The following is a 24,265-nucleotide window of genomic DNA, read 5'->3' as shown; positions in this document are numbered from 1 at the left end:
GTCAATGGTGGGCACCAAACTGCAGAAAGGATCTTGAGGTTTCAGAGGGTGCAAAGGAAACTTACAAAGGATGCTACCAGGAATGATAGACTTCAGTGATGTGGAGAAACTAAAGATATCGGAGTACTTTTTTCTTACAGGGGGGAAGATCAAAAAGGGTGGTTTGATAGAGGTGTGCATAACCTTGAAGAGTTTTGATAGATCAAACGGAAACTGAGAGTAGTGTCCTAGGCCCAAACACCTTCAGGTGTTTCACCAGTAACCTCCACTCTACCATAAAATCAACAATAGAGACATCCACTGATAATTGAACAATAATCTAATATCAGTCACAACTCCTCTGACGTTGAAACAGTCCATATCTACAGGTAGCAAGCCTTACAGGATTCCCCATTATCACCAGTCCAGGGGTTACCATTGACCATAAATCAGATGGAAGCAGCCCCACAAATATTGGGGCTACAAAAATAGATCAAAGACTGGGAACTCTGTATTGGGTAAAATGCTCTAGCTCAAAGCCTGGATGCCATCTACATAAGCAGGTCAGGGTTGCAAGAGAAACTCTCAATCCTCTGACTGGGGACAGCTCCAATAAAATTCATGAAACTCAACACCAGCCAAACAAGCCAGTTTCCCCTCTTGATTGGTGCCCTATCTGGCATTTTATACACAGTTGCTCCTTTCGCCATCTCTAGACATTGTGTGTACTATTTACAAGCTGCACTGCAGCAACTCACCAAACCTCACTTGACAGGCTGTTCCAAACCTACAGCCTCCACTTCCAGACACTCGGGAACCACTATCTCTAACCACCCCTCGAAATCAGACACCGTCCTGACTTGAAACACAATTATTGTTCCTTCAATGTTACTAACTCAAAATCATAGAACCACAGAATCCCTACAGTGCAAATAGAGGCCGCTTGGCCCATCTTCTGAAGAGCATCCCAACTGATCCAACCTTTACCCTATACCTGTAACCCTGCATGGAGCTTTTTCTTTTGGCCCATGGCCATTCTGCACATCCCTGGACACTACAGGGCAATTTAACATGGCCAATCTACCTAACTTGTGCATCTTTGGACTGTGGGAGGAAACCAGAACATCCAGAGGAAACACACGCAGACACAGGGAGAACATGCAAACTCCACACTGTCACCCAATGTTGGAATTGAACCTGGGTTCCTGATGTTGTGAGGCAGCAGTGCTAACCACTGTGTCACTGTGCTGCTCTGATCCTAGAATGCATTCCTAATAACATTGCGTGTATAAGGTCGGAAATCAAACAACATCCAGGTTGAGGTCCAACAGATTTATTTGAAAACACAAGCTTTCGAAGCCTCGCTCCTTCTTCACATATTAACACTTGGAGGAGGAGTGAGGCTCTGAAAGCTTGTGTTTTCATCTAAACCTGTTGGACTCTAACCTGGTGCTATCTGATTTCTGACCTTGTCAACCCCAGTCCAACACCGGCATCTCCACACTGTGTGCCTGTTCATCACATGGACTACAGCAGTTCAGGAAGGCTATTCACTAGTACCTTGTCAAAGGCAGTTAAGAATGGGCAATAAATGCTGGCCCAGTTAGAGACACCCACATCTCACAAACATGCAAATAAAACAGTTTCCTCTGGCAAGAAGTGTTAGTAACCATGGGAGACAGATTTAAAAAGTAAGTGGCGAAAGAACTAGAGGTTTTGCAAGGAGAGAACGACATATGCTGCACATTACAATCTATGATGCATTGCCTGATATGATGGTGGAAACTAATTCAGTTATCATTTTGAAAGGGGTATCAGATAAATGGAAAAAAAAATGCTGTGTTGCGTCGAGAGAGAGGCAAGTGGGTCTAATTACATCTCTTGCAAACAGCAGATGTAGGTACAATGGGATAAACGGCAAGATATAATGTATCACACTAGAATTTTATGTCATCTAACTACTGATCTGTACAATCGCACTGAGGGCACCGTTCATCATTTGGTATGGCAATACCACAGTACTATGTGGGTTAAATTTAGCACAAAATTAGCAGCTCAAATCTTGGCATTCATTAAGCAACACAAGCCATCAACGGCAGCCATAACAAATTTGAATTTTACCACAATCCTTAGTTTCATGGCTCAACAAATCCTCATTACTTTTGCCATCGAGCCAGGCAGACAACCCTGCTTTAATGAGTACAGACAGAGAAGAACACCAGGACCAACGTAAGGAATACCTGAAACTCAGCAGTCAGTTTGGTGAAGCCACAACACAGGACTGGGTATATGCTAAATTAAGACATTACAGAATCTTACAGAGTTCAAGGAAGCCATTTGCCCCATCATAAGTGTGCCACCTTTTTGAAATAGGTGTTCAATTTAGTCTGAAACCCCACATTCCCAAAACTTCGTCTTCTTCAGGTACATGTTCAATTGTCTTTTGGAAGTTCTAACAGGGGATCTCATCCCGACACTTTCTTGGTAGTGTGCTCCAGATCTTGACAACTCAATCTGAAGGAAAATCCTCATTTTCACTATAGTTCTTTCATCTCATATCATCTTTGATTTCGAAACCAGTTGCCAGAAGAAATAGTTTATCCCTAGTTACAGGATGAAAATACTCATGATGTTGAACATCACTAGTCGGCCTCCCATTTACTCTGCTCGGAAGGAAACAATCCCTGTTCTCTGAGCTCACAATATATCTGAATCCTCTCATCTCTTGTGTCATCTAGGGTGTCATGGTGGCTCAGCAGTTAGCACTGCTGCCTCATGGCGCCAGGAACCCAGGTTCGATTCCACCCTCGGGCAACTGTCTGTGTGGTGTTTGCACATTCTTCTTGTGCCTGCTTGGCTTTGACACAGATGCTCCCATTTCCTCCCGCAGTCCAAAGATGTATAGGTTAAGTGGATTGGCCATACTAAATCAAAGTGTCTCGGAATTTTCAGGCTAGATGGGTTAGCCAAAGGGAAACACAGTGTTAGAGGGATGGGCTCTGGGTGGGATGCTCTTTGGAGGGTCAGTGTGGACCCGATGGGCTGAATAGCCTGAATCCAAACTATAAGGACTCTATAATTCTATTATCCTAGGAATCATTTCTTAACCCTCTCCAGAGCCTCAATATCTAAATTTCTAAAGCATGGTGCGCAGAATTGGATTCAATATTCCAGCTGAGATCTAATCAAATATTTCTAAAAGGCATGGTTGGACTTCTTCCTTTTGTATTTAGTTCCTTATTTAAGATACCACATTTTCTTAACCTTATTAACTCTCTGCAGCTTCAAGGATTTGACAGTTTGTACCCTCAAGCTTTCTCTGCTCTTGTACCCCTCCAACTACTATGCAGTTAGATTATAAGATAACAAAGTGTGAAGCTGGATGAACACAGCAGGCCAAGCAGCATCTCAGGAGCACAAAAGCTGACGTTTTGGACCTAGACACTTCATACTCTCTGTTGAAGAGTCTAGGCCCGAAACGTCAGCTTTTGTGCTCCTGAGATGCTGCTTGACCTGCTGTGTTCATCCAGCTCCACATTTTGTTATCTCGGATTCTCCAGCATCTGCAGTTCCCATTATCTCTGATGCTGTTAGATTATACTGTCTTTGCATATTATTTCACCTGAAGGGTATCACATCACTCTTATCTGTGGTAAATTACATCTGCCATGACTTTCCTTTTTCATCATGGAGTTTATGGCCCCTTGAATTCCCTTCTGGTTCCTATCCTTTGCCACCATTCGTTGAATGCTATTTCTTTCTGAACAAATGAGGTACTTCCATCATAAGTTTTTCAAAGTCTATGTGTACAACATCTACCATATTATCTGCATCAACCCTATCTATTGCTTCATATACCTTCAAAAAAATCATTACTAGCTGCTGCTTATTACTTAATAGGTTTCTAGCAGAGGATTAATCTTTCCTTGGCGATGGTATCTACTAGTTTTACTCCTAATGGTACTGCGTGTATAAGGTCGGAAATCAGACCACACTCAGGTTAGAGTCCAACAGGTTTATTTGAAAACACAAGCTTTCGAAGCATCGCTCCTTTTTCACATGTTAACACTTGAAGAAGGAGTGAGGGTCTGAAAGCTTGTGTTTTCAAATAAACCTGTTGAACTCTAACTTGGTGCTATTAAATGGTTGACATCAGGTTTATCCTTCACTTCCTTTTTGAATAATATCACTTACAGCCCTCTAGTTCTCTCACATTATTCCAATATTCAAAGGACGGTTAAGAATTGTGGCCAAGCCTGAATTCCCCTCTAGTTTGTCTCAGCAGAGAGACTGGGTGAAATGGAACTAGGCACAGCTCAGTAAGTGACCTGATTAAAGATGTGCAGTCCTACATAATCAGTCTGAAAAGTGGTATATGTCAGACAACTAACAAGAGGAGAGGGATCCATGAGAGTGCTCATCCTCAATGGCATTACAGCCCAGCACTCAAGTCCAGAAGAAAAGACTGAAGCACATAAACAGCCTTCAGCCAGAAATGCAGAGGGAATGACCAATCTCAGATGTGTCCTCAGGAGCACATCAACAATTCTGCCAATTTGATTCATAACACATGCTATCAAGAATTAGATGAATGCAGTAGATATAACAACAATGGAAGTCCCCAACAACATGCCAACAATAAAAATGGTCTGTACTCCAGAACTAGCAATGTCTAAACTTCTGATAACATCCAAGAGGTCACCATTTCACAGAAACTGCAGGACCAGGAAAAAAAAGCAAAAACAGCAAGTGAGAGACTACATATTCTGTTGTGAGTGGCTCATCTCCTGACCCCCCCACCAAAGCCTCTTCACCCTCTAGAAGGCTCAAGTCTGGAGCACGACGGAGTGGTCTTCATCTCTACAGCATTCAAGATGTTTGACATCATCTAGGGCAATGCAATTTGGTCAGCACCCTATCAATGTTAAATATTTACTTCATGTAATAATTACAAGATGCAGGGCATTAACCCGCTAAGCCTACTTAAAGAGCACCTCCCAAACCCCTGACCTCTATCACACAGAAGTACACGGCCAGTAAGCACACTGGAACAAGATCATGTCAAAGTTTCCCTCCAACTCACACTGGATTCTGTTGTAAAAATGGGATTTCAAAGAGCGTTGTGCATCAGTTAAGATTTCTCAATTTAAGGTAAGATGGAGGAATGAACGGAGTCATGTGTCCTGTTCTGAACTCTGTCCAACAGCTAGCTTGGACAGCTTCATTGTTAACAACTAAAGGTAGACCAAAGAAGAGTGCAACTTGGAAAGCAAAAATACAAGATAGTCACATCTGTATAAAATGACCCAAGTAACTGTGATGGCATTGGATACATTATCGATGTCCAGAAAACAGAATGTTGTTAGGAATGTCAGGTTTTTCGAATGATTATGATTTAAGCTGTTAATTTAGTTTCAAAATAGAATGGAATTAAGAGACTAAAACAAACTACTTAGCATTTCTACCTGGATGCAAGGCCCATGAGTCACATTGCCGTAGAGATTGGCTTTGAGAAAGAAAAAGACCTTAGGAAACCCCATTGGATCAGCTGGAAGGTGTTTCCGAACTATCAGTGAACTTGACAGAGAGCGTCAATCTGCAAGAACCAAAAAGGAGAGAGAAAGAGAGGAAGAGAGCAGAAAGAGGGAGAACCAGCAAGTTTTTAACTTTCTTCCATGCAGGCAGTGAGCAGAAGCTCATACTCAGGTTAAAATGACTGAGTTTGAGAGGGTTTAAACAAAGCAAGGATATTTGCCTAGCTTAGGCTAGAAGGAGAAATCTAAAATTCAGCACAGGGAGTAAAAGTTATTTGGCTGGGAAATGAGAATGGGACTGAAAATATCTTTTTACTGGTTCCTGGAGAAATGAGTATCCACTTAAAGGGCAGAATAAGTATGCCCAGGGTGGGAGACTTCCACTGAATGATGCTTTTAGCTTGTTTATTACAGTGATCATCTTACAGTCGAAATCTTGTGGTGTGATCATTTCAGTTCTTCATTGGAGGTATGAATTTCTTTTTAGAAGTGGTCAGGTTTTAAAAGTAACAATTCTTACTATGGCATATATCACTGTTGCTTCATCATTACTGGCTTAATATCCTTCCCAACTAGTAGTATTGTAACAGCACACTCATGGACTGGAATCAATGCAATTCAAACAGTGGAGGTACTCTGCTTTGATTCTGACCATGCATAATTTCAAACTTATCAGCTATTTGCCAGATTCATTTCTTGTGCTGGCCAACCACCCATCTTCTACCCCCATTCAAACCTCTGCTGCACATACTCTAATTCTCTGCGAGCTCTATTCAGTCAATACCCCTGAGCTCATTTGATGACATTGGCTCATAGCCCACCAACAACTTAATTTTAAAACATTCATTTTGTGTGGAAAACCCTCCGTGCCAGCAATCCTTTGGAGCACTCTGCATTTTCTGAAACCCGTAGGGTTAGCATCATACGCTGTCTCAACTCTGTAGCTGGATTAAGTTACAGATTGTAGACAAGCTGCTGAGAGCTCACAAGCTGTCTTCCAACGGGAACTAATCAGAAATCTGGGCCAGTTCACATGTATTAGCCCACAGATAGACACAATCATCTTCCTTAATCACAAATGATACCACAGCATCATGAGCATTCCTGGAGCTATTACATCATACATAATAGAATACAATAACACGTAAACATTTCCTTGTCTCACTAACTCTGGTAAAGCAAATGACTATCAAAACTCAAGATATTTTCACTTTGTCCAGATAGATGCTTCTTGCATGTCTCTTGTGTACTCCTTAAGAAAATAAGGAATAGCAAAAAAAATTTTACCTCAAGATTGTTATCAGAGTGGTTCAGAGTAGGACTTCTGTTTTATCAGTCTAGGCCCAACGTGACTACAGCACACTACACAAGTGTGAGGCCAATAACATGCATATATAGCAATTTATCAGCTCTCTCTCTGCTAGTCAGAGAAAAGCTACCACTATGGGACATGAAAAGGATGTGGTATTGCAGCAAGGCACTCACGGAAGCACCTAAAATGGCTTTAAAAAGGCAGAGCCTCAAATATTCTTGGATCTGACCATATGGCAAAACAAGCCGACAGTTGGATAGGTTAAAAGAGGGCGAGGTGGTCGGATAGGTTCCCTGACAACCTGAACACCACCCATTTTCATTCCTCCAACAGCAGTACAAATTGGAAACGTGACAGGCCAAGACAGAAAAAGAAAATAATCCTGTTCCCTTGGTATCATTTACACAAAATAGAAAGGGTGGCTGAAAGAAAAATGTCACAGAGTCTTTTTGAGACAAGGCGTATAACCCAAATTCTCCCTGGCCCATTTTCTACCAAGCAAGTACTTTTCTAGGCTTGCCTAAGGATGGGACAGATTCTGAATCAGGACTGGGATCTAGACTTGGGATTTAATCCTTTTCCCATCTTCTCATAGTGAGCATTAGACAGTGCCATCGCAGCCTACAATACTCTGTGGCTAATTAACGAAGAGGGAGGGGGGGACTCGCCATTCAACAGGGAAAGGGCAGGCCATGATCTCCTAAATGTAAGGGGTCAATGAAAGTCTCGTCAGCATTTGCGATTAACTGAAATGCCGATATATAAACCTTCAGGAAGTAAGGGGATGAGAGTGAGTTCATTTTTAGGTTTTAAGAAGCCACCATTACCTCATCACAATCATGGAGGGCAATCCTATCTGCTGGCTCAGTGACTGTCATGGGTCTGGCAGTGCAGTCCCTCATAAAATCTTTCAGTTTCCCCGGTGCCCATCAGACCTGATCACACCATGGTGCAGAAACAGAGCCTTTGAGAGTCCATTAACTAGCAGCAATTAGTCTCAATTAGTTGCCCACTGCTTGCCAACAGACAGCTGACACAGTTCCAAGACGTTCTAATCAAGATGGTTCAGGGTCAGGGTTACAGCAACAAACTGGCACAGAGGCTAGTGGCACAATATTACCTACTGCTGATCTTTTCAAATCCAGCCCAATATGTTCATTTTGATAGGAAAGATCAGCCTCATTGACAACCGACAGTCGTCGCCTAAATTCAAACTGCTGTCTCTCTCCCCCCCTCTCCCTGTTAGAAATAATGTTAACATAATAACTGCACTCCATAAGCTTCTGCTTTGGGTTCCCTTAAAGCCGTAAATCACCTCTTCCATGCACTGACTCTTCCTGCACTCTGAGCAGAAAGAAAGGCTCAAGGTGTGCTCTCTCAAATCACCTCAACCTTTCCTGGGACCTCAAACCAATGGAAATTCTTAACATTCTATTTCACGACATCTGGACTTCGAAAAACCAAATCACTGATTACCCCATCCAGATACATGACAGCTTTTCATCTACTTAATTTAAAAGTGTTGGTGGGCTGCAATGTTGGTCTTTGCCCTTTCACAGGGGTTCTTAATTTTAAAAAAATACTGAATATCCATGATAATTGCAATTCAGAATTCAGGATTAACTCTTGATTTGTATGTAAAGAAGAAGAAAACCACATGTCTCTTGGTTTAAAAAATGACAGCTTAGACAGAATGGCAGCAATACTACAAAGGAGTCTTTTTTAAAAAAATGTAATGCATTAAAGACACAACATTTTGGATGCTAGAAATGTACTGGATGTTTACAATTGAAATAATCATCGGGTTCTGATTTTAGAATTTAAAGGAGCAACCATTGGACAGTAAATCACTTTTATTTCTGTCCCCCAATTTACACGTTTTCAAAACCCTGGTTTTTAAAAATAACATCAAAATGAAATATGAATTTGTTCTCATTGCTCGATGACAGAGTATGAATCCCATTAAACTGTTAAGAAATTGTGCATAGCACAATCTTATTTTTGTAACAAAAGTTTATCTGGTTTTGAAAACAGCCAAACATTTCTGATAAGGTAGTCTCTTGGGAGAGTGAGATTAGGAGGGGGAGAGGAACGGGTGTGGGGTGGGGGAAGGAGGTGTGTACGTGTGAAACTCCATTGATTTGCCTTGCTTTGAAATAAAGTTTATTTCTTAGGTAGTGCTTTATATGATCATCACATGTCTCAAAGCGCTTTACAGCCAACCAACTGTATTCACTGTTGTAATATGGGAAATGACAAAATGATTAACAAAAAGCTATATAATGAAGTAAATCACGGGATGATCTTTCTTGCCTGTTCATATCCATAAGGCCTCTGTTGCTGAGCTGAGGGCCCTGGCTGAGCGGTTCTGTAGCTTCCATATTGCTGTCCCTGTCCCTGTTGGTAACCTGGATACTGAGAAGCAGCTCCCTGGGTCGGACCTGCAATGTTACATTATGTTTTTAATAACACAGCTGGCTTCTTTACAAACTCAGAAATTTCAGGAAATGCAGTGAATTTTTTGAAAGGAACGTACCATTGTTGATGGCTATGAAAACAATTATCCTATAATGTATCAAATAAGCATATTGAATGTTAACGTTCGAGTTCTTTCGTGTGCATGACGTGTATATCATATCTACGATAAAACTGCAGCACCTCTAGTAGATATGAGATATTACATTAGGTACCATATACAAGTTCCCAATGGATGAGAAACCTAGTACACCATATGGCACTAGGCAATGCACATCGAGGTTGCAGGCCCACTGAAGTAACTAATCTCACCCATGGCAACAATAACAATAATGGATCAAAGGCCTCAGCATTCCCAGGCTAGGAAAAGATAAAAGGAGGACAAACTCAGCCTTTGTTACAATCCTTTTGATTACTGAGCACATCAGCACATGCATTAGGGTAACATTAATTCAGATCACACTATCTTCAAACCAGAGGTTAGGAGTTTTTTTTAAAACGCATTTAGATGTGAAGTTCAACCTTCCCTGGTCACTGAGTATAGATGTTTTCTAGTCGACATGTTTCGAGGTATTATTATACACTTCTGGAACAGATGGGATGTGAATCCAAGCCTCCTGGCTCAGACGTAGAGACATTACGCCACGCCATAGGTTCCCTTTGTCACTGAACGTACACTAGATTGAATTTTGAGCGAATTTGTCTGAGAAAAAAAATTGTTGCATGGTTGAATGTATTTTGTGTCGATTAGAACAACTGAAATAAAAGACCTATAGAGTACAACTGGAAATCTCCAAGTTGTAGAAAATGACAGAATCTTGAAAAAAATATTAAATGCCTGAATCATCAGGCGTTATTAGACCGTTAGTATGTCTGCATACTTTGTTGGGGATCTTAACATTTTGAACTCGTGTTTCTCACTTTATGGGTTATGTATATAGAGACTGTTGTGAAGTTTAACTGTGACATGTTAGTTAAATTACACATGAATAAAGTTTGGATCAAAACACAAATCAAGATTTTCTTGTACAAGTGTTTACATTTCCACATTAGACTGATTTTCTGATGCATATTAATCTGAATATAACTCCCAATCAGACAGCTTCAATGGTGGTTAGATTCACACATGCCACAATGATCATACTAGTTAATCTGGTTTATGGCATCAATTGTCAATTGCAGCATTTATCTTAGTGCTGGCTCATACTTTTATATATTTGATGTTCTATTTTTAAATCAGCACTCACTGTTCATGAAAAAAAACTTGAGTTATGACACATTTATAAAATCAAGACACATTTTCCATGAAAAATTCATTTTTATTGTTGCCACAGTCTGGTCCAATGTTTCAGAAGCCACTTTTTTTCTATGTTGAGTCACAATCCCTTTCTCATAGAATTATCAATTGCTCAGGCACCTTTCTGTCATCTCCACTGAAGATTCAATTTTCATGAAGGAGTGAATCTCAGTTGATAATACATGGTTAATGATAAATAGAAGCAGATATCTGGTTATGAGCTCTATTGTGTGGCATCTGATCTCACCTATATGTTACTTGCAACCTTCCTTAGGCTGCTCTCAAATTGTTATCAACAAGAGATAGAGATGAGAAAAGGAATTAGTTCATCCTCGGTCATCCATCTGGAACAAAAGTACAAACTCATCACAATGCCCAAAAGCTAAAACTACCGAGGCCTCCACAACTAATTATCTTGACAAGATAGTCTGTCATGCTACTAAATAATTCAGATGTTGAAATAAACAAAAAACCTGTGGATAACCAGAAAGAGATATTATTCACAGCAATTGTCATGTAATGCTCAAAATTATAGCTTTGATTTATATTTTCTAATAGTTTGAAACAAAAATCATTATAAAGGACAATGTTGAAAAGAAAAATAAAAAACTTATTAGAACACCTGCATTAAATATATCTGCAAGGCATAAGTCAGAGATACTTTCTACCATGTCACAATGCTGAGGAAGCTTTACACCATGACAATGCAGGTTTCAGTAGTCACTACATTAAACACAGTTGACATACCATGGATCAAGTTAGTACCAACTATTGGGCATATTATAGATTATAGAAGGTTTCTTCAACAGCAGTTTCCAAATCCACAATTTCTACTAACAAGAAGGTCAAGACTTGAGTGCATGGGATGGGATCACATCATTACCCTAAGAAGGTCATACCTTCTTTAGTTACAAATATATTGTTGCTTCTTCACAAGACTGGGTCAAAATCACTGGAGCTTTAACTTCACATAGACTACAGAAATTTGCCTTCCTTCTCAAGAGCAACTAAGGTTGAGTGGGAAATGCTACTCTTGCTAAACAAATGGCCAAACAATGATTAACCACATGTGAATTGGGCCAGCATGCAGGCTCTGTTACAGTGAGGTGCTTGTGCCAGCGTGCAGACTCAGTTATAGCCAGGTGCTGGCATGTCACAGCCTGATTACATTTCCTGGTGAGTACCTTATTGTATTATTGCAATAATGCATCAATTGCAGTATGATCATGCAACATTGTGGACATATCAGATAAACTAAAAACACCTTGGGCGGAATTTTCTAATCTCTTGAATGCTATTGGCAATACGAAAACATTGGGAAAATATGGCAAGAATGAATTTAGAGAAACAGAGTTTGGACATTAAGAGAAAATTTTTCTATGTTTCCTCCAAACTTTAAATGCTGAGTTCAGAATCTCACTATTGAGTGGCTGTTGCCTTATTTCTGTGCGTTTGTATCTAATTACAAACCAAACCTGCCTCGTTTCTCTGCCATGTCCATTTCTCCTCTCCTTGCCCTAGAAACTGGACCACGCCAATTCCTAACATGAACGTCAGAGCAGTTACCTGGTGGCTGCAGCTCACTGTTTGCTTGTCCTAGCTTTTGTTCAACTCGTCTTCCCTGCATGCTCCTTGAGCACTGTCTTCCTCTACCTTTTGACCAGACAAATCAGCCTCTGACAAATCTACCTGCTGCTCCTATGGCTGGCTGTGTATTTTTGCAAAGTCATTAATGAGATTGCCTTCTGCCTGGGACTTGGCAGGTGCCTGGTGTCCACAGTTCTCAGATTGCCTGAGACATTTCTTCATCGATGAATTGCAGTGATGTGTCAATGATGTGATCACCAGATTTTGCTCCCAAACCTAACCTGGAAGGACAGTAACCACCGAGATGAAAGTCTCTGAGTTGGTGCAGGAGAAAGCCTTATTGGTGCATCCCTCTGAGGGATCAATGGTTTCCTATTCAGAGGGGGAGGTGGAGCAGAGGATTTCCTGCTCTGTGTTTGTTGGCTGAGATTTATTGGTTGACATTAGTGTTTGCATAAAAGGAGGAATTAGTTATCTGAGATAAATAAAAGTTTGTGCAGGTTAAGATCGAGTTAGGATTGGTGAGAATGAGAGGACAGCATTGCATAGCATTGTGAAGTTTACTGGGTCAGTAGGGTCTTAAATCCTCCCTGATCCAAAATGAGCAGTTATGCTTCACTCTAGCTAACTGAACATTTCTTCCACAGAAGGAGTGAGCAGCCTGATGTTTAATACCCCAACAACCCCCATGTTTTGGTCCACTCAGCCTGGCTTGGAGACTATTTCTCCTGCAATGAGACGAAGGGAAGGATTCAGTAAGATGGGCAAACTGTTGGTGGTAATGTGCGAGCAGGCGAGGTGGTGAGATGGCCCCAGTGAATCAGAATGTAGTTAACTGCTTGGGAGGTTAGGTGGGTGCGAGCTGTTGAATGGACATGATGTATGCAATCATGAGGGGTTGTGATGCATGGGACTTGGTGAGATGCATCTGCGATGGCAGAATGAGAGTGAAGGGTGGCCCTGTGAGTGTGAGGTAGCAGGAATAAAATGGTCATACTCACCCTAGTGATGTATAGACTATTAACTTCCTCCCTGCCCTGTGGTGCATTCTGGAATAGTGAGAGGGTTTTCAGGATCTGATAGAGTTTTATGTGGCGCAGCTAGAGAATGTAAAACCACTTGTTCATCTTCACTGTTTGAGTCTGCCTACCTGGATTTACCTACCGGGGCAACAGCGAGGCTGAGTCAGAGCAATGGCTTTAACTACACTGTTGTTTTTATATTAACGCAAGCAAGATCAGATATGCAGACATGAATGTTGCAACAATATAAACCAAGAATCGATTGCTTTAAAGGCACACATACATGTGTGGAGAATTATCTGGTTTGTGTTAAGCTCAGATCAGATACTGTCAACAGTCCAGTGCAATTTTGCTAAATGCATGTGGCAATCCACAATATTAGACCAGTAATTTGCACTCTTAAAGTGCATTATTGTAAGATCATGCCAGCCTGGTAATTGCTGACCGGGTTCAGGCAGCTGCTTAGTTTATTTGTTTTGGAAATTACGGTATGACAAAAGTCAGTTAGCACATCATGCATTAACCATAAATTAAGTGTTCACAATTAATTGTGGACTTTTCTGTCATACTCACCATATCCTTGTTGTTGGCCTGGGTAGCTCTGCTGGGTGGGGTATTGCTGTTGGGAGTAAGTTTGCTGCTGGGTTGGTCCCTGCTGGTAAGCTGTCTGCTGTTGGGTATATTGGGAATTTCCTAAAGATAACAATGAAACAGGATATCAGATTTAACCACCCTTGTCAAAAAAAAACAAACAAGCAATACAAATTCTCCAACAATTTAAGGGTACTCTCATTCCTGGGCCAAGCCAGATAAATTCTGTGGCACAATATTGTAAGATATTGCAGCTCCTGACTGCCAGTGGCCCTGCTGGGAAGTGTTACATTGTGCACGTCAGGGACAGATAGCTCATCTGTGGAATGAGTCACTTTTAATATTCATTGTCAATGTATGATGTGCTTTGATGTTTTCCACTCCTTTTTAAATAAACAATCATGGTATAGACAGCCCCTGTTAGGCCGCTGCAGCAAAAAAAAACAGATTATTGCAAACTTACAATGGAAACACATCAAAATATTACTAGGGTAATTATGCAACCCAACTCCGGAGGTGTCCATTGGTCCCGAAAGACCTCTATGTGCCAGTAGCCACTGCAATGCTCCATGGACACCCACACTCACCAGCATATGCAATTACAGAGGAGGAGCATACAGTATGAATCCCCAGTCTGCTGCCTGGACCTATTTATGGCTAGTTTGCCCTAGCCTGGAAGCAGGCCCACAAAGAGGTCCACCGATCTTCCCATAGTCTTCCCCAAACACACCCACCATGCACACATCCCCATAGGTGACCTTAGAACAGGATCTGAAGTGCGATCAAATGTTTAAAAGCCACCCTTTTAGAATAAAACTAAATAGGGGCCACGAAATAAAATACTCCAAGTAATTGTGAAAAACAGTATTTTCTGGGCTACTGAAACTACATGCGGCATTCCAACAGTACACTACAACCCACCCTTGAATAGCAGCTGTTACTGCACCAAATTGAGGTCTTCCCACTTTCATACAGAATCATACAGTACAGAAGAGGACCTTTGCTCCATTGACACTGTACCACCAAAACAACGTTAAGTCTACACTGGTCCCACTTTTCAGTGTGGTGCTGATAGCCTTGAATATTACGCCATTTCAAGTGCTCATCCAAGTACTGTTTAAAGGTTATGAAGTTCCTCACCTCAACTATCCTGCCAGGCAGTACTTTCAGACTCCCCACCACCCTCTGGGCCAAAAAACATCTTCCTCAAATTCCCTCTGAACTTCCTGGTAATCACCTTAAAATTATGCCCCCTTGTTATCGACCCTTCAACTAAGGGGAACAGCTGCTTTCTATCCATCTTGCCCATGCCCCTCACAATCTTGTACACCTGAAACAGATCCCTCCTCAGTCTCTCTGCCCGAAAGAGAGCAACCCAAGCATATCCAGCCTCTCTTCATCATCAAATAGGTAGAATTGAGGAACCAAAACGGTAATAAAATCATAATGGGAATTACGCACAGGCCTTCAAAAGCAGACAGGATGTGGCCACAAGATCCATCAGGAGATAGAAAACGAGTGTAAGAAAGGCAAGGTTACAGTGATCATGGTGGATTTCAATATGCAGGTGGACTGGGAATATCAGGTTGGCAGTGAATCACTAAAGGAAATTGTGGAATGTCTGAGATGGCTTTTTGGAGCAGCTAGTGGTAGAGCCCACTAGGGAACAGGCAATTTAGTATTTTGCAATGAGGCAGACTGGAAAAGGGAGACTAAAGGTGAAGGATTCCTTAAGAGGCAGTGAACATAATATGATTGAATGTACCCTGCAATTCGAGAGGGAGAAGCTGGAATCAGATGTTACAGTATAAAAGTTGAATAAAGACAACTACAGAGGCATAAGGGAGGAGTTGCCTAGAATTGACTGCCTAGCAGGAAAGTCAGTAGAACAGCAATGGTAAGAGTTTACAGTAATAATTTGGGAGACACAGCAAAAATCCATCTCTAGGGAAAAGAAGCTTACTAAAGGGAGAATAAGACAACCATGGCTGGTAAGGGAAATCAGGGACAGCATAAAAGCAAAACAGAAAGCATATAATGCAGCAAAGGGCAGTGGGAAACCAGAAGATAGGGAAGCCTACAAAAACCAATAAGGGCAACTAAAAAAGAAGTAATGGGGGGACAGGGTTAAATATGAGGGTAAGCCAGTCAGTAATATAACAGAAGATTGCAAGAGCTTTTTTGATATTTAAAGGGCAGAAGAAAGGCCAAAGTGGACATTGGGCCGCTGGAAAATGATGCAGGAGAAGTAGTACAGAGGAACAAAGAAATGGTGGAGGAACTGAACAATTACTTTGCATCAATCTTCACAATGGAAGACATGAATAACATCCTAAAAATTCAAGGGAGTTTAGAGGGCAGAGGTGAGTATAGGGACCATCACCAAGGAGAAGGTGCTATAAAAACTGTAAGGTCTGAAGGTGGATAAATCACCTGGACTAGAAGGACTACACTCCAGAGTTCTGAAGGAGATAGCTGAAAATTTAGAGAAGGCATTGATGGTGATCTTTCAGGATTCACAGGAGTCAGGGTGGGTTGCAGAGGACTGGAAAATGGGTAATGTAACACCCCTGTTTAAGAAGGGAGGGAGGCAAAAGATGGGAACGCAAGCTGATTAATCTGATGTCAGTCATTGGTAAGATTTTGGAGCCCATTGTGAAGGAAGAGATTTCTGAATACTTGGAAGTGAATGGTAAAATAGGGCAAAGTTAGCACGATTTCATCATGGAGAAGTCATATCTGACAAATCTGTTAGAATTCTTTGAGGAAGTAACGAGCAGGTTAGCCCAAGGAGAGCTATCTACTTGGACTTCCAGAAGACCTTTTACAAGGTGCCACACAGTAGGCTACAGAGTAAGATTAAAGCCCATGGTGTGAGAAGCAAGGACTAGTATGGATAGAACACTGGCCATCTGGCAGAAAGCACAGAGTGGGGTTAAAAAGTGTCCTTCTCAGGATGGAAACCAGTGACTAGTGGTGTTCCCCATGGCTTAGTGTTGGGAGCACAACTTTTCACTTTATAGATTAATGAACTAATGAATGAACTAAGGGCATTCTGGTTAAGTTTGAAATGATACAAAGGTAGGTGGAGGTACAAGTACAATGGAGGAGGTGGGGAGACAGCAGAAGGATTTAGATAGGTTAGGAGAGTGGGCAAAGAAGTGACAGATGGAGTACAATGTGGGGAAATGTGAGGTCATACACTTTGGTAAGAAGAATAGATACATAGGCGATTTTCTAAATGGAGAGAAAAATTCAGAAATCTGAAGTGCAAAGGGACTTGCGAGTTCTAGTCGAGGATTCTCTTAAGGTAAACTTGCAGGTTGAGTTGATAGTTAGGAAAGCAAATGCAATGTTGGCATTTATTTTGAAAGGACTAGAATATATTAGCAGGGATTTTCTTCTGAGGCTTTATAAGGCTCTGGTCAGACCATATTTAGAATATCGTGAGCAATTTTGAGCCCTATACCTCAGGAAAGATGTACTGGCCCTGGGGCAGGTCCAGAGGAGGTTCACAAGAATGATTCCAGGAATGAAAGGCTTAACATTTGAGAACCTGGGTCTATACTCAACAGAGTTTTAAAGGATATGGGGGGAATTAATTGAAAAACTTATAGAATACCAACAGTCTGGACAGAGTGGATGTTGTGAAGATATTTCTGTTCGTGGGACAGTCTAGAACCCAATGCCACAACCTTGGAGTAAAGCGAAGACCCTACATAATAGAGACAAAGAGAAACTTCTTCAGCCAGAGAGTGGTGAACCTATGGAATTCAGAAGTCGTGGATGCTAGGTCGTTGGGTATACTTAAGACAGAGATAGACAGGTTCTTGAATGTCAAGGGGATCAAAGGTTATGGGAAGAAAGCAGGAGAATGGGTTTGAGAAATTTATCAACCATGATTGAATGGAACAGCAGACTCAAAGGGCGGATTATCCTAATCTCTGTTCCTATGTTTTACAGTCTTATGATCTTAAACTACATCTCAGTTCCTACATCTCAGGCAACATTCTGGTGAAAAAGAAATTCTGAAGAGGGGTCACGAGACCTGAAATATTAACTCTCATTCTCCCCACAGATGTTTGCCAGACAAACGCAGGAAAATGGGACTCATTCAGTTTAGGATACCTGGTCAGCCTGCTTGAGTTGGGCCAAAGGGTCTATTTTCATACTATATAATTCTGTGATCTGCTGAGTTTCTACAGCAATTTCTCGTTTTGTTTCAAGCACCCTGGTAAATCTCCTCTCCATCCCCTCCAATGCAATCACATCATTCCTATAGCTTGGCAACTATAAAAGCACACAGTATTCCAGCTGTAGCCTAACCTAACAGTTCCAACATAATTGCATTGTTCTTACGATCTATGCTTTGATTGGTAAAGGCAAGAGTCCAATAGTTTTCTTAACTTTCCAATTAACCAGCCCTACCACCTTCAGGGATTTGTGGATATGGTCTCTCTGTTACTCTGAGCTTCCTAATGTCCTCACATTGACTGAGTACTCCCTTGTCTTCTTACTTCTCCCAAAGTACGTCACCTCACACTTATCAGGGTTATATTCCATCTGCCATTGATCTGCCCATTGGAACAATCTGTTTCTATCCTCCAGTAAGCTTTCGTCCTCACTCTCAACCACCCGACCAATCTTCGTGTCATCCACAAGCTTATTTATCAACTCCCCCAAACACTTTCAGTGATATAGATCAATAAGCGACAATACCTCAGCAATAACCCTGCAGAATGCCACTGGACATCGGCCTTGAGTCACACAAAAAGCCTTTGACCACCACTCTCTGTCTCCTGTCACTAAGCCAATTTGGATCCAACTTGCCATATTACCCTGGATCCCATGTGCTTTTACCTTCTTTATCAGTTTCCTATGTCGTATGTTCCTATGTCTTATGGAAGGAAAATTCACAAATGTATCTCATTACTGACTACTGAACTAATACATTTTACTGACCTACTTCTATTCCACGCACACAGTCTTTTTAAACTTTCCTTGTCACGTGGACTCTTTTGTGATCCTACGGACCAAGCAGGTATCAAATCCACTCTTCCATAACATGATACGTTGGCTAACCTTCATGACATGGATGAGACCATTACCCCCAAACTAAACATAAATTTACTATTTGAGCAGAGTTTCACATTGGTGCAACAGTTACAAAATATTACTGCACAGGGGGCAGCACAGTGGCTCAGTGGTTAGCACTGCGGCCTCACAGCACCAGGGACCTGGTTCAATTCCAGCCTTGGGCAACTGTCTGTGTGGAGTTTGCACATTCTCCCTGTGTCTGCGTGGGTTTCCTCCGGGTGCTCTGGTTTCCTCCCACAGTCCAAAGATGTGCAGGCTAGGTGGATCGGCCATGCTAAATTGCCCGTAGTGTTCAGGGGTGTGTGGATTATAGGGGGATGGGTCTGGGTGGGATGCTCCAAGGGGCAGTGTGGACTTGTTGGGCCAAAGGGCCTGTTTCCACACTGTAGGGAAGCTAAAAAAAAATTTAGAACTATACATTACCTCCTTCATAGTAATGCTGTGAGGATTCCTCAAATGACCTCTCATAACCTTGCTCTGCATATGATGATTGCTGATATGCATATTCACCATGGCCTGGAATGCATATTGCGGGAAACAAAGTGAAATGGATCAGTTTACACTTTTTGATAGTGCTACATTTCATTAAAATCATGCTACATCATCTTTGAACAAAACAGTTTTCTAAACCATCCTTCTGAAATCAGCTCAAGACGAAGTAGAACTATGCCACCAAAAATCATATGGAAATACTCACAAGACATTTTTGATACACAAACATTGATTACAGGTCTCATTATCTGGTGTTTTGAAATTATGCTTCTAGGGAGAGTACTGGAAAAGTATACATTCTGTTGAAGCCACTTATATATTGAACTCATCAGGACAATTCACAGGAAAACTGATTTAAAGGGAATTCCAACATTCAGCCTTATGAGAGGAGAGTGCTGATTGGTTGCCAGGTGGATTCTAATTGGTAGAGACATTGCCATGAAGAATATACAATTAATGCTGATTGATAGGCACAATGGGTTGAATAACCTCTTTCCTTGCTATATCACCCTATCATTACACATATCACATCTAAGATGTGAGAGGTGGCGAATGAGAAGGGGAAATAGTTAGGTGCATTTCCACTTCTCACAAGCATGGCAATAAAATGTTGGAAGCATACCGAGACAAACATCAATTGTGCCTGGAGGACTACAAATTCGACGAAAGACATTCTTTGATCTGCCTCAAACTTGTTGGTCTTCCAGAACAAGGAGTTGACCCTGACCAAATGTTGCAGACTGGCGCATTCCAAGGTCCAGGATTATATTCTGGGGGATGCGCTAAAGCTTGGGGCAGCTGCCACCAAGAGTGCAGTGGGGAAAGATCATGATCTGAGGTCATTGCACTGCAGGTAAATGGGGGCCCGTTCAGTTATGAGACCCTCCTAGCGCCTCAAATATTTGTAAATATGGGTATTGTATAACTGGTCTTTGGGCTCTTTTTTGGATAGAGTCAAAGTCCAATGTCTTGTTAATTTACTTGATATGCAATCAAACAGAACTGAACTGCTTTCGTGGCAACATATATACACAGAGATTTTCATGAATGAAGTATATTTTTGAAATAAAAACAAGAGAGAAGATCCACTGGGACCTCTCTCAACTCTTCTGAAATTAACATTGTTAAGTGTTCAATGGCCACTTAAGAGCCACAACTCACCAACTCTCTGATTACCTGCCTCCTTGATGGGTGAGAATACCACGCACACAACTCTAAGAGGAATAGAATGGAATTTCCATGCTAGAAAACTAGTTTAATTTTACTTTATTAGCAGGATCCAGGCAGGAATTGATGGCTTTCAGGTAGGCAGTCTCGAAAAATGAATTAGGCTTGAGGGCAGAGTCAGCAACTTTGCTATTCAATAAAACAGGCTTGTGTGGCATATGCTACAGTGAATATATCATAAATTTGAAAGCAAAAGAGAATCAATTTTGTTCTACAGTGGGTTCTTGCTATTCGCAGAGATACATTTCAGAAAATCATGACGAATAGTGAAAGAATGAAAACAGGGATTTATTTCCCACAATAATGTATGAATGAATTTTCAGCAGCATAATGCAAGTACGGAACAGCTGAATGAATGCCAAAAAAGGCTCCCTAACAAAATAGCAATATATTTGTGAATCGCTGAATGAATAGGGTAGATTCCCTGTATGTGCAAAGTTTATTTTAAAATTCTTTATAAAATACAGAGAAAGATTGTTAAAGAGTGGAAACTTTTTCTCTAACATTTGAACAATTAGAAGTTATTTTTATTCTCAGAAATATTGACAGCACACATACAGTGCAACTTAAGATCAAAAAACCTCAGAAAAAACACTGACTTTCAGCACAATGCCATTTTCATATGCACCAGTTAAGCATGTTGTTGCCCAACTGATTTATTGGTAGTTAAGTACCTTCATCCACTCAGATTAATATTTCATATTACAAATATGGCTAGCAGTCTAAGGGAAAAATGAAGTACCATCAGGGTAATATTGTTGATTAATGGAATCTGTGGGTCCTTGGCCATGTCCATATTGCTCACCATAGTAATCTTCCTGTCCAATGTATTGCTGAGAAGAACCTATAAATGAGGGAAGGAACAACCATCAGGATATAAATTTTTGATGAAATTTGAAAGTCATCTTCAGTACTAGGAAAATTCAATTAGCCTTTGTTATTGCAAAAAATTACTCATGAATATTACAGACAATGGCATATTCTTAAAATGCAAAATACACTGAAATATTTCTTTGAATACTGGATTAGCATTTGGCAATGGACTAAATATTGGATTATTATCTAAAAAGTTATGCCAGTGGCACACATTATGTTAGCAATATTGTAATGGACAAAACTGCATCAAAAAAAAATCAAATTGATTGTCCACAGTACAACTTGCGACAGTGTTAGATTTCACATTCTCAGACTTGATAACTCGAGGCAAAAGTTTCAAGGGATAAATGGAGTGAATAACAAAATGAATGCAGGCTATTCTTCATTCAAAATCCATATTGTCACAGTTTTTTTTGTCATAGCTGTCATACTGACTGACAAACTACTGAACAAACGTGGATCAATGTGGGACATTGATGCTACAATACTTTGACCTCATCACTTACTCTGCATTCTGGAACAGAATAGGGTGCACATGTCTGGCAAAGTTTATTACATACTACATCTTGTTGACACTCAACTAAATGCAAGTGCACATTATAACTGGAACTCTCTGATCAACACTCCTCCAGGGCTTCCTGTCCTTGCAAACGTCAATGCCCTACACGGCCGTCGACTGACAAAATCCCACAGGATGACTGAAATCATGTAGTTGCACCTCAACAGGACTGCATGAAGACGAGTGCAATCCACCGGCTGCCTTCTTCCATCTCATTGCCCTATAACGAGCAACCTTCCTGAGCAAGATCAAGCAGCAGACGTCCATCAGGTCATGGAATGGGAAACACGGAAAGTGATGAACAAGTTTCTCATGACAAATCCCATCTGTCAAGTGAGATAACAAGCTGTAAAGCTGGATGAACACAGTAGGCCAAGCAGCACCAGAGGAGCAGGAAAGCTGACGTTTCCGGTCTAGACCCTTCTTCAGAAAAACTGAAATGTCTAGACCTGAAATGTCAGCTTTCCTGCTCCTCTGATACTGCTTGACCTGCTGTGTTATCCAGCTTTACACCTTGTTATTTCAGATTCTCCAGCATCAGCAGTTCCTACTATCCCTGTCTGTCAAGTGGCCAGAGAGAGGGTGGGCCTTGTTAAAGAGGCATTCGGCAAGCCTTTGGCTCTATGCAACTAATGTCTGGGGTCTCTGTGCAAACCCTGATGCACTATTGCAGAGACAGAAGCAAAATCACTAACAATAATCTCCTCTACAGAGTAAACAGTGGATTAATCACTTCAATTCAGCAAATGAGGATGGTATCACTTGCTCTTAAGAACTTGCATTCACAAAATAAATAGCAATAAAAATGTCATAAATTATATATGGGGCTCTGCTTTAACGTGACAGTTGCGTTTCTGTGCAACATCGCGCTATAGAAATAACGGGGCCTATGGGAAAAGCGTAGTTAGGGGCAGACCAGCAAAAAATATCACTCAAAGTCACTCAAAAATTATTTACAAGCTTAACACAAAGGACAGCACAGTTTTAATAAATGTTTTATTTGAAGCTAATAATTAAAAATACATTTGAGACCATATCTTGAAAAATATGTCAAGACGACTTGATGGGGGAGGTGGTTTTGAAGTTGCTCTGTTGTTAATGTTAAGGATCATCATCATCAGCATCGCCTTTAGGTGCAATTGTGGGTGCAGGGTTAGGCCGAAAAATGGTTAATCCAGAAGTGGATGGCTATGGTTCACTGTTTTCTGACTGTTTCGTGGGGGTTGGCTTATAAAAGACATCCAGTTTTTGCTGCTTTGCCTGTTATTCTCTTTCATGAAGAAGCTGTTCACAGGGTGCCAAAACAGATTTTATTCCACAAATTGCTACCCTGCTGCTTCCTGCATTGTAATCTTTGTCCTGTAAGAGCTGCAAGTGCTTCTCAGCTTCCCTCAGGACAGAAGATAAAACAGGAGTGGAAAGCTCTCGTGGTGCTGCATCCTGGACTTCATCTTCTTCATCTCCAGCTTCCACTTCCACCTCAGCGACAAGTTGTGGTAGATCAACTGTGGAGAGGTCTTCACAGTGGGACTCCAGCAGCTCCTCAACAAGCTCACTCTCCGCTTCTTCAAATCAACTTCCTTTGCAAGAGCAATACAATGTCCGTTGATCCTTGAGCTCCTCTGACAGATCAAAGTTTTTTAAATCTTGAAAAAATTCTGGGAGAAGCTTCCGCATGCAAGCAGTCCTCACTGACATCACCCCAGGCCTCCACAATAATGTCAATTGCATCCTTGATGTTAAAACTCTTTCAAACCTGAAGAACAATCTCCTTATTCACCTCAGTGGCTGCAATTAGCCTCTTAAATAATAAGGTTTAAAAGCTGCTATTGCACCCTGGTCCAAGTGTTGAAGGACGGAGGTTGTGTCTGGTGGTAGAAATAGCACTTTGGTGCTTTCAGAAAGCTCACCAATGGTGGGAGGATGGCTTGGCGCATTATCCAGGATGAGCAGAATCTTGAAATCCAATTTTCTGCAATACTCGCTAAAAACATCTTCCAAAACATCAACAGTAAGGTCAGAACATACTTGCTCCATCATCTAACCTCTTTTGCTGGACACCTTATCTAAGTAGTTGCCTAGAGTGGACTTAAGGTAACTTTTCAAGACTCGTGGGTTGGCAGAGTGGTACGGCACCACAGGCTTAAGGTTTAAGTCTCCATTGCCATTGGCACCCAACAGCACAGTCATATGATCCTTGGCCACCTTAAAGCCTGG

The 24,265-nt window shown here is 41.2% G+C and overlaps 1 protein-coding gene across 4 annotated transcripts in view; it reads right to left on the bottom strand.

Annotated features, from left to right (window-relative positions):
• LOC125461330 (calcium-responsive transactivator-like) overlaps nucleotides 1-24,265 on the bottom strand; it is a 121,313-nt gene that overhangs the window by 50,941 nt on the left and 46,107 nt on the right. For 3 of the 4 annotated variants that reach the window (XM_048549979.2, XM_048549975.2, XM_048549978.1), the window contains exons 7-10: nucleotides 21,356-21,457; nucleotides 19,318-19,410; nucleotides 13,780-13,899; nucleotides 9,139-9,266 (exon numbers count right to left, since the gene is read on the bottom strand). In XM_048549979.2, coding sequence (XP_048405936.1) covers nucleotides 9,139-9,266; nucleotides 13,780-13,899; nucleotides 19,318-19,410; nucleotides 21,356-21,457 — 443 coding nt within the window. The remainder of the gene's footprint in view (nucleotides 1-9,138; nucleotides 9,267-13,779; nucleotides 13,900-19,317; nucleotides 19,411-21,355; nucleotides 21,458-24,265) is intronic. The other variant, XM_048549976.2, reaches the window with a different exon arrangement.

Source organism: Stegostoma tigrinum, chromosome 19, assembly GCF_030684315.1.
Source record: "Stegostoma tigrinum isolate sSteTig4 chromosome 19, sSteTig4.hap1, whole genome shotgun sequence".
NCBI classification, from domain to species: domain Eukaryota; kingdom Metazoa; phylum Chordata; class Chondrichthyes; order Orectolobiformes; family Stegostomatidae; genus Stegostoma; species Stegostoma tigrinum.
The sequence above is the reverse complement of the archived record's forward strand: the minus strand, read 5'-3'. Positions and strand labels throughout refer to the sequence as shown.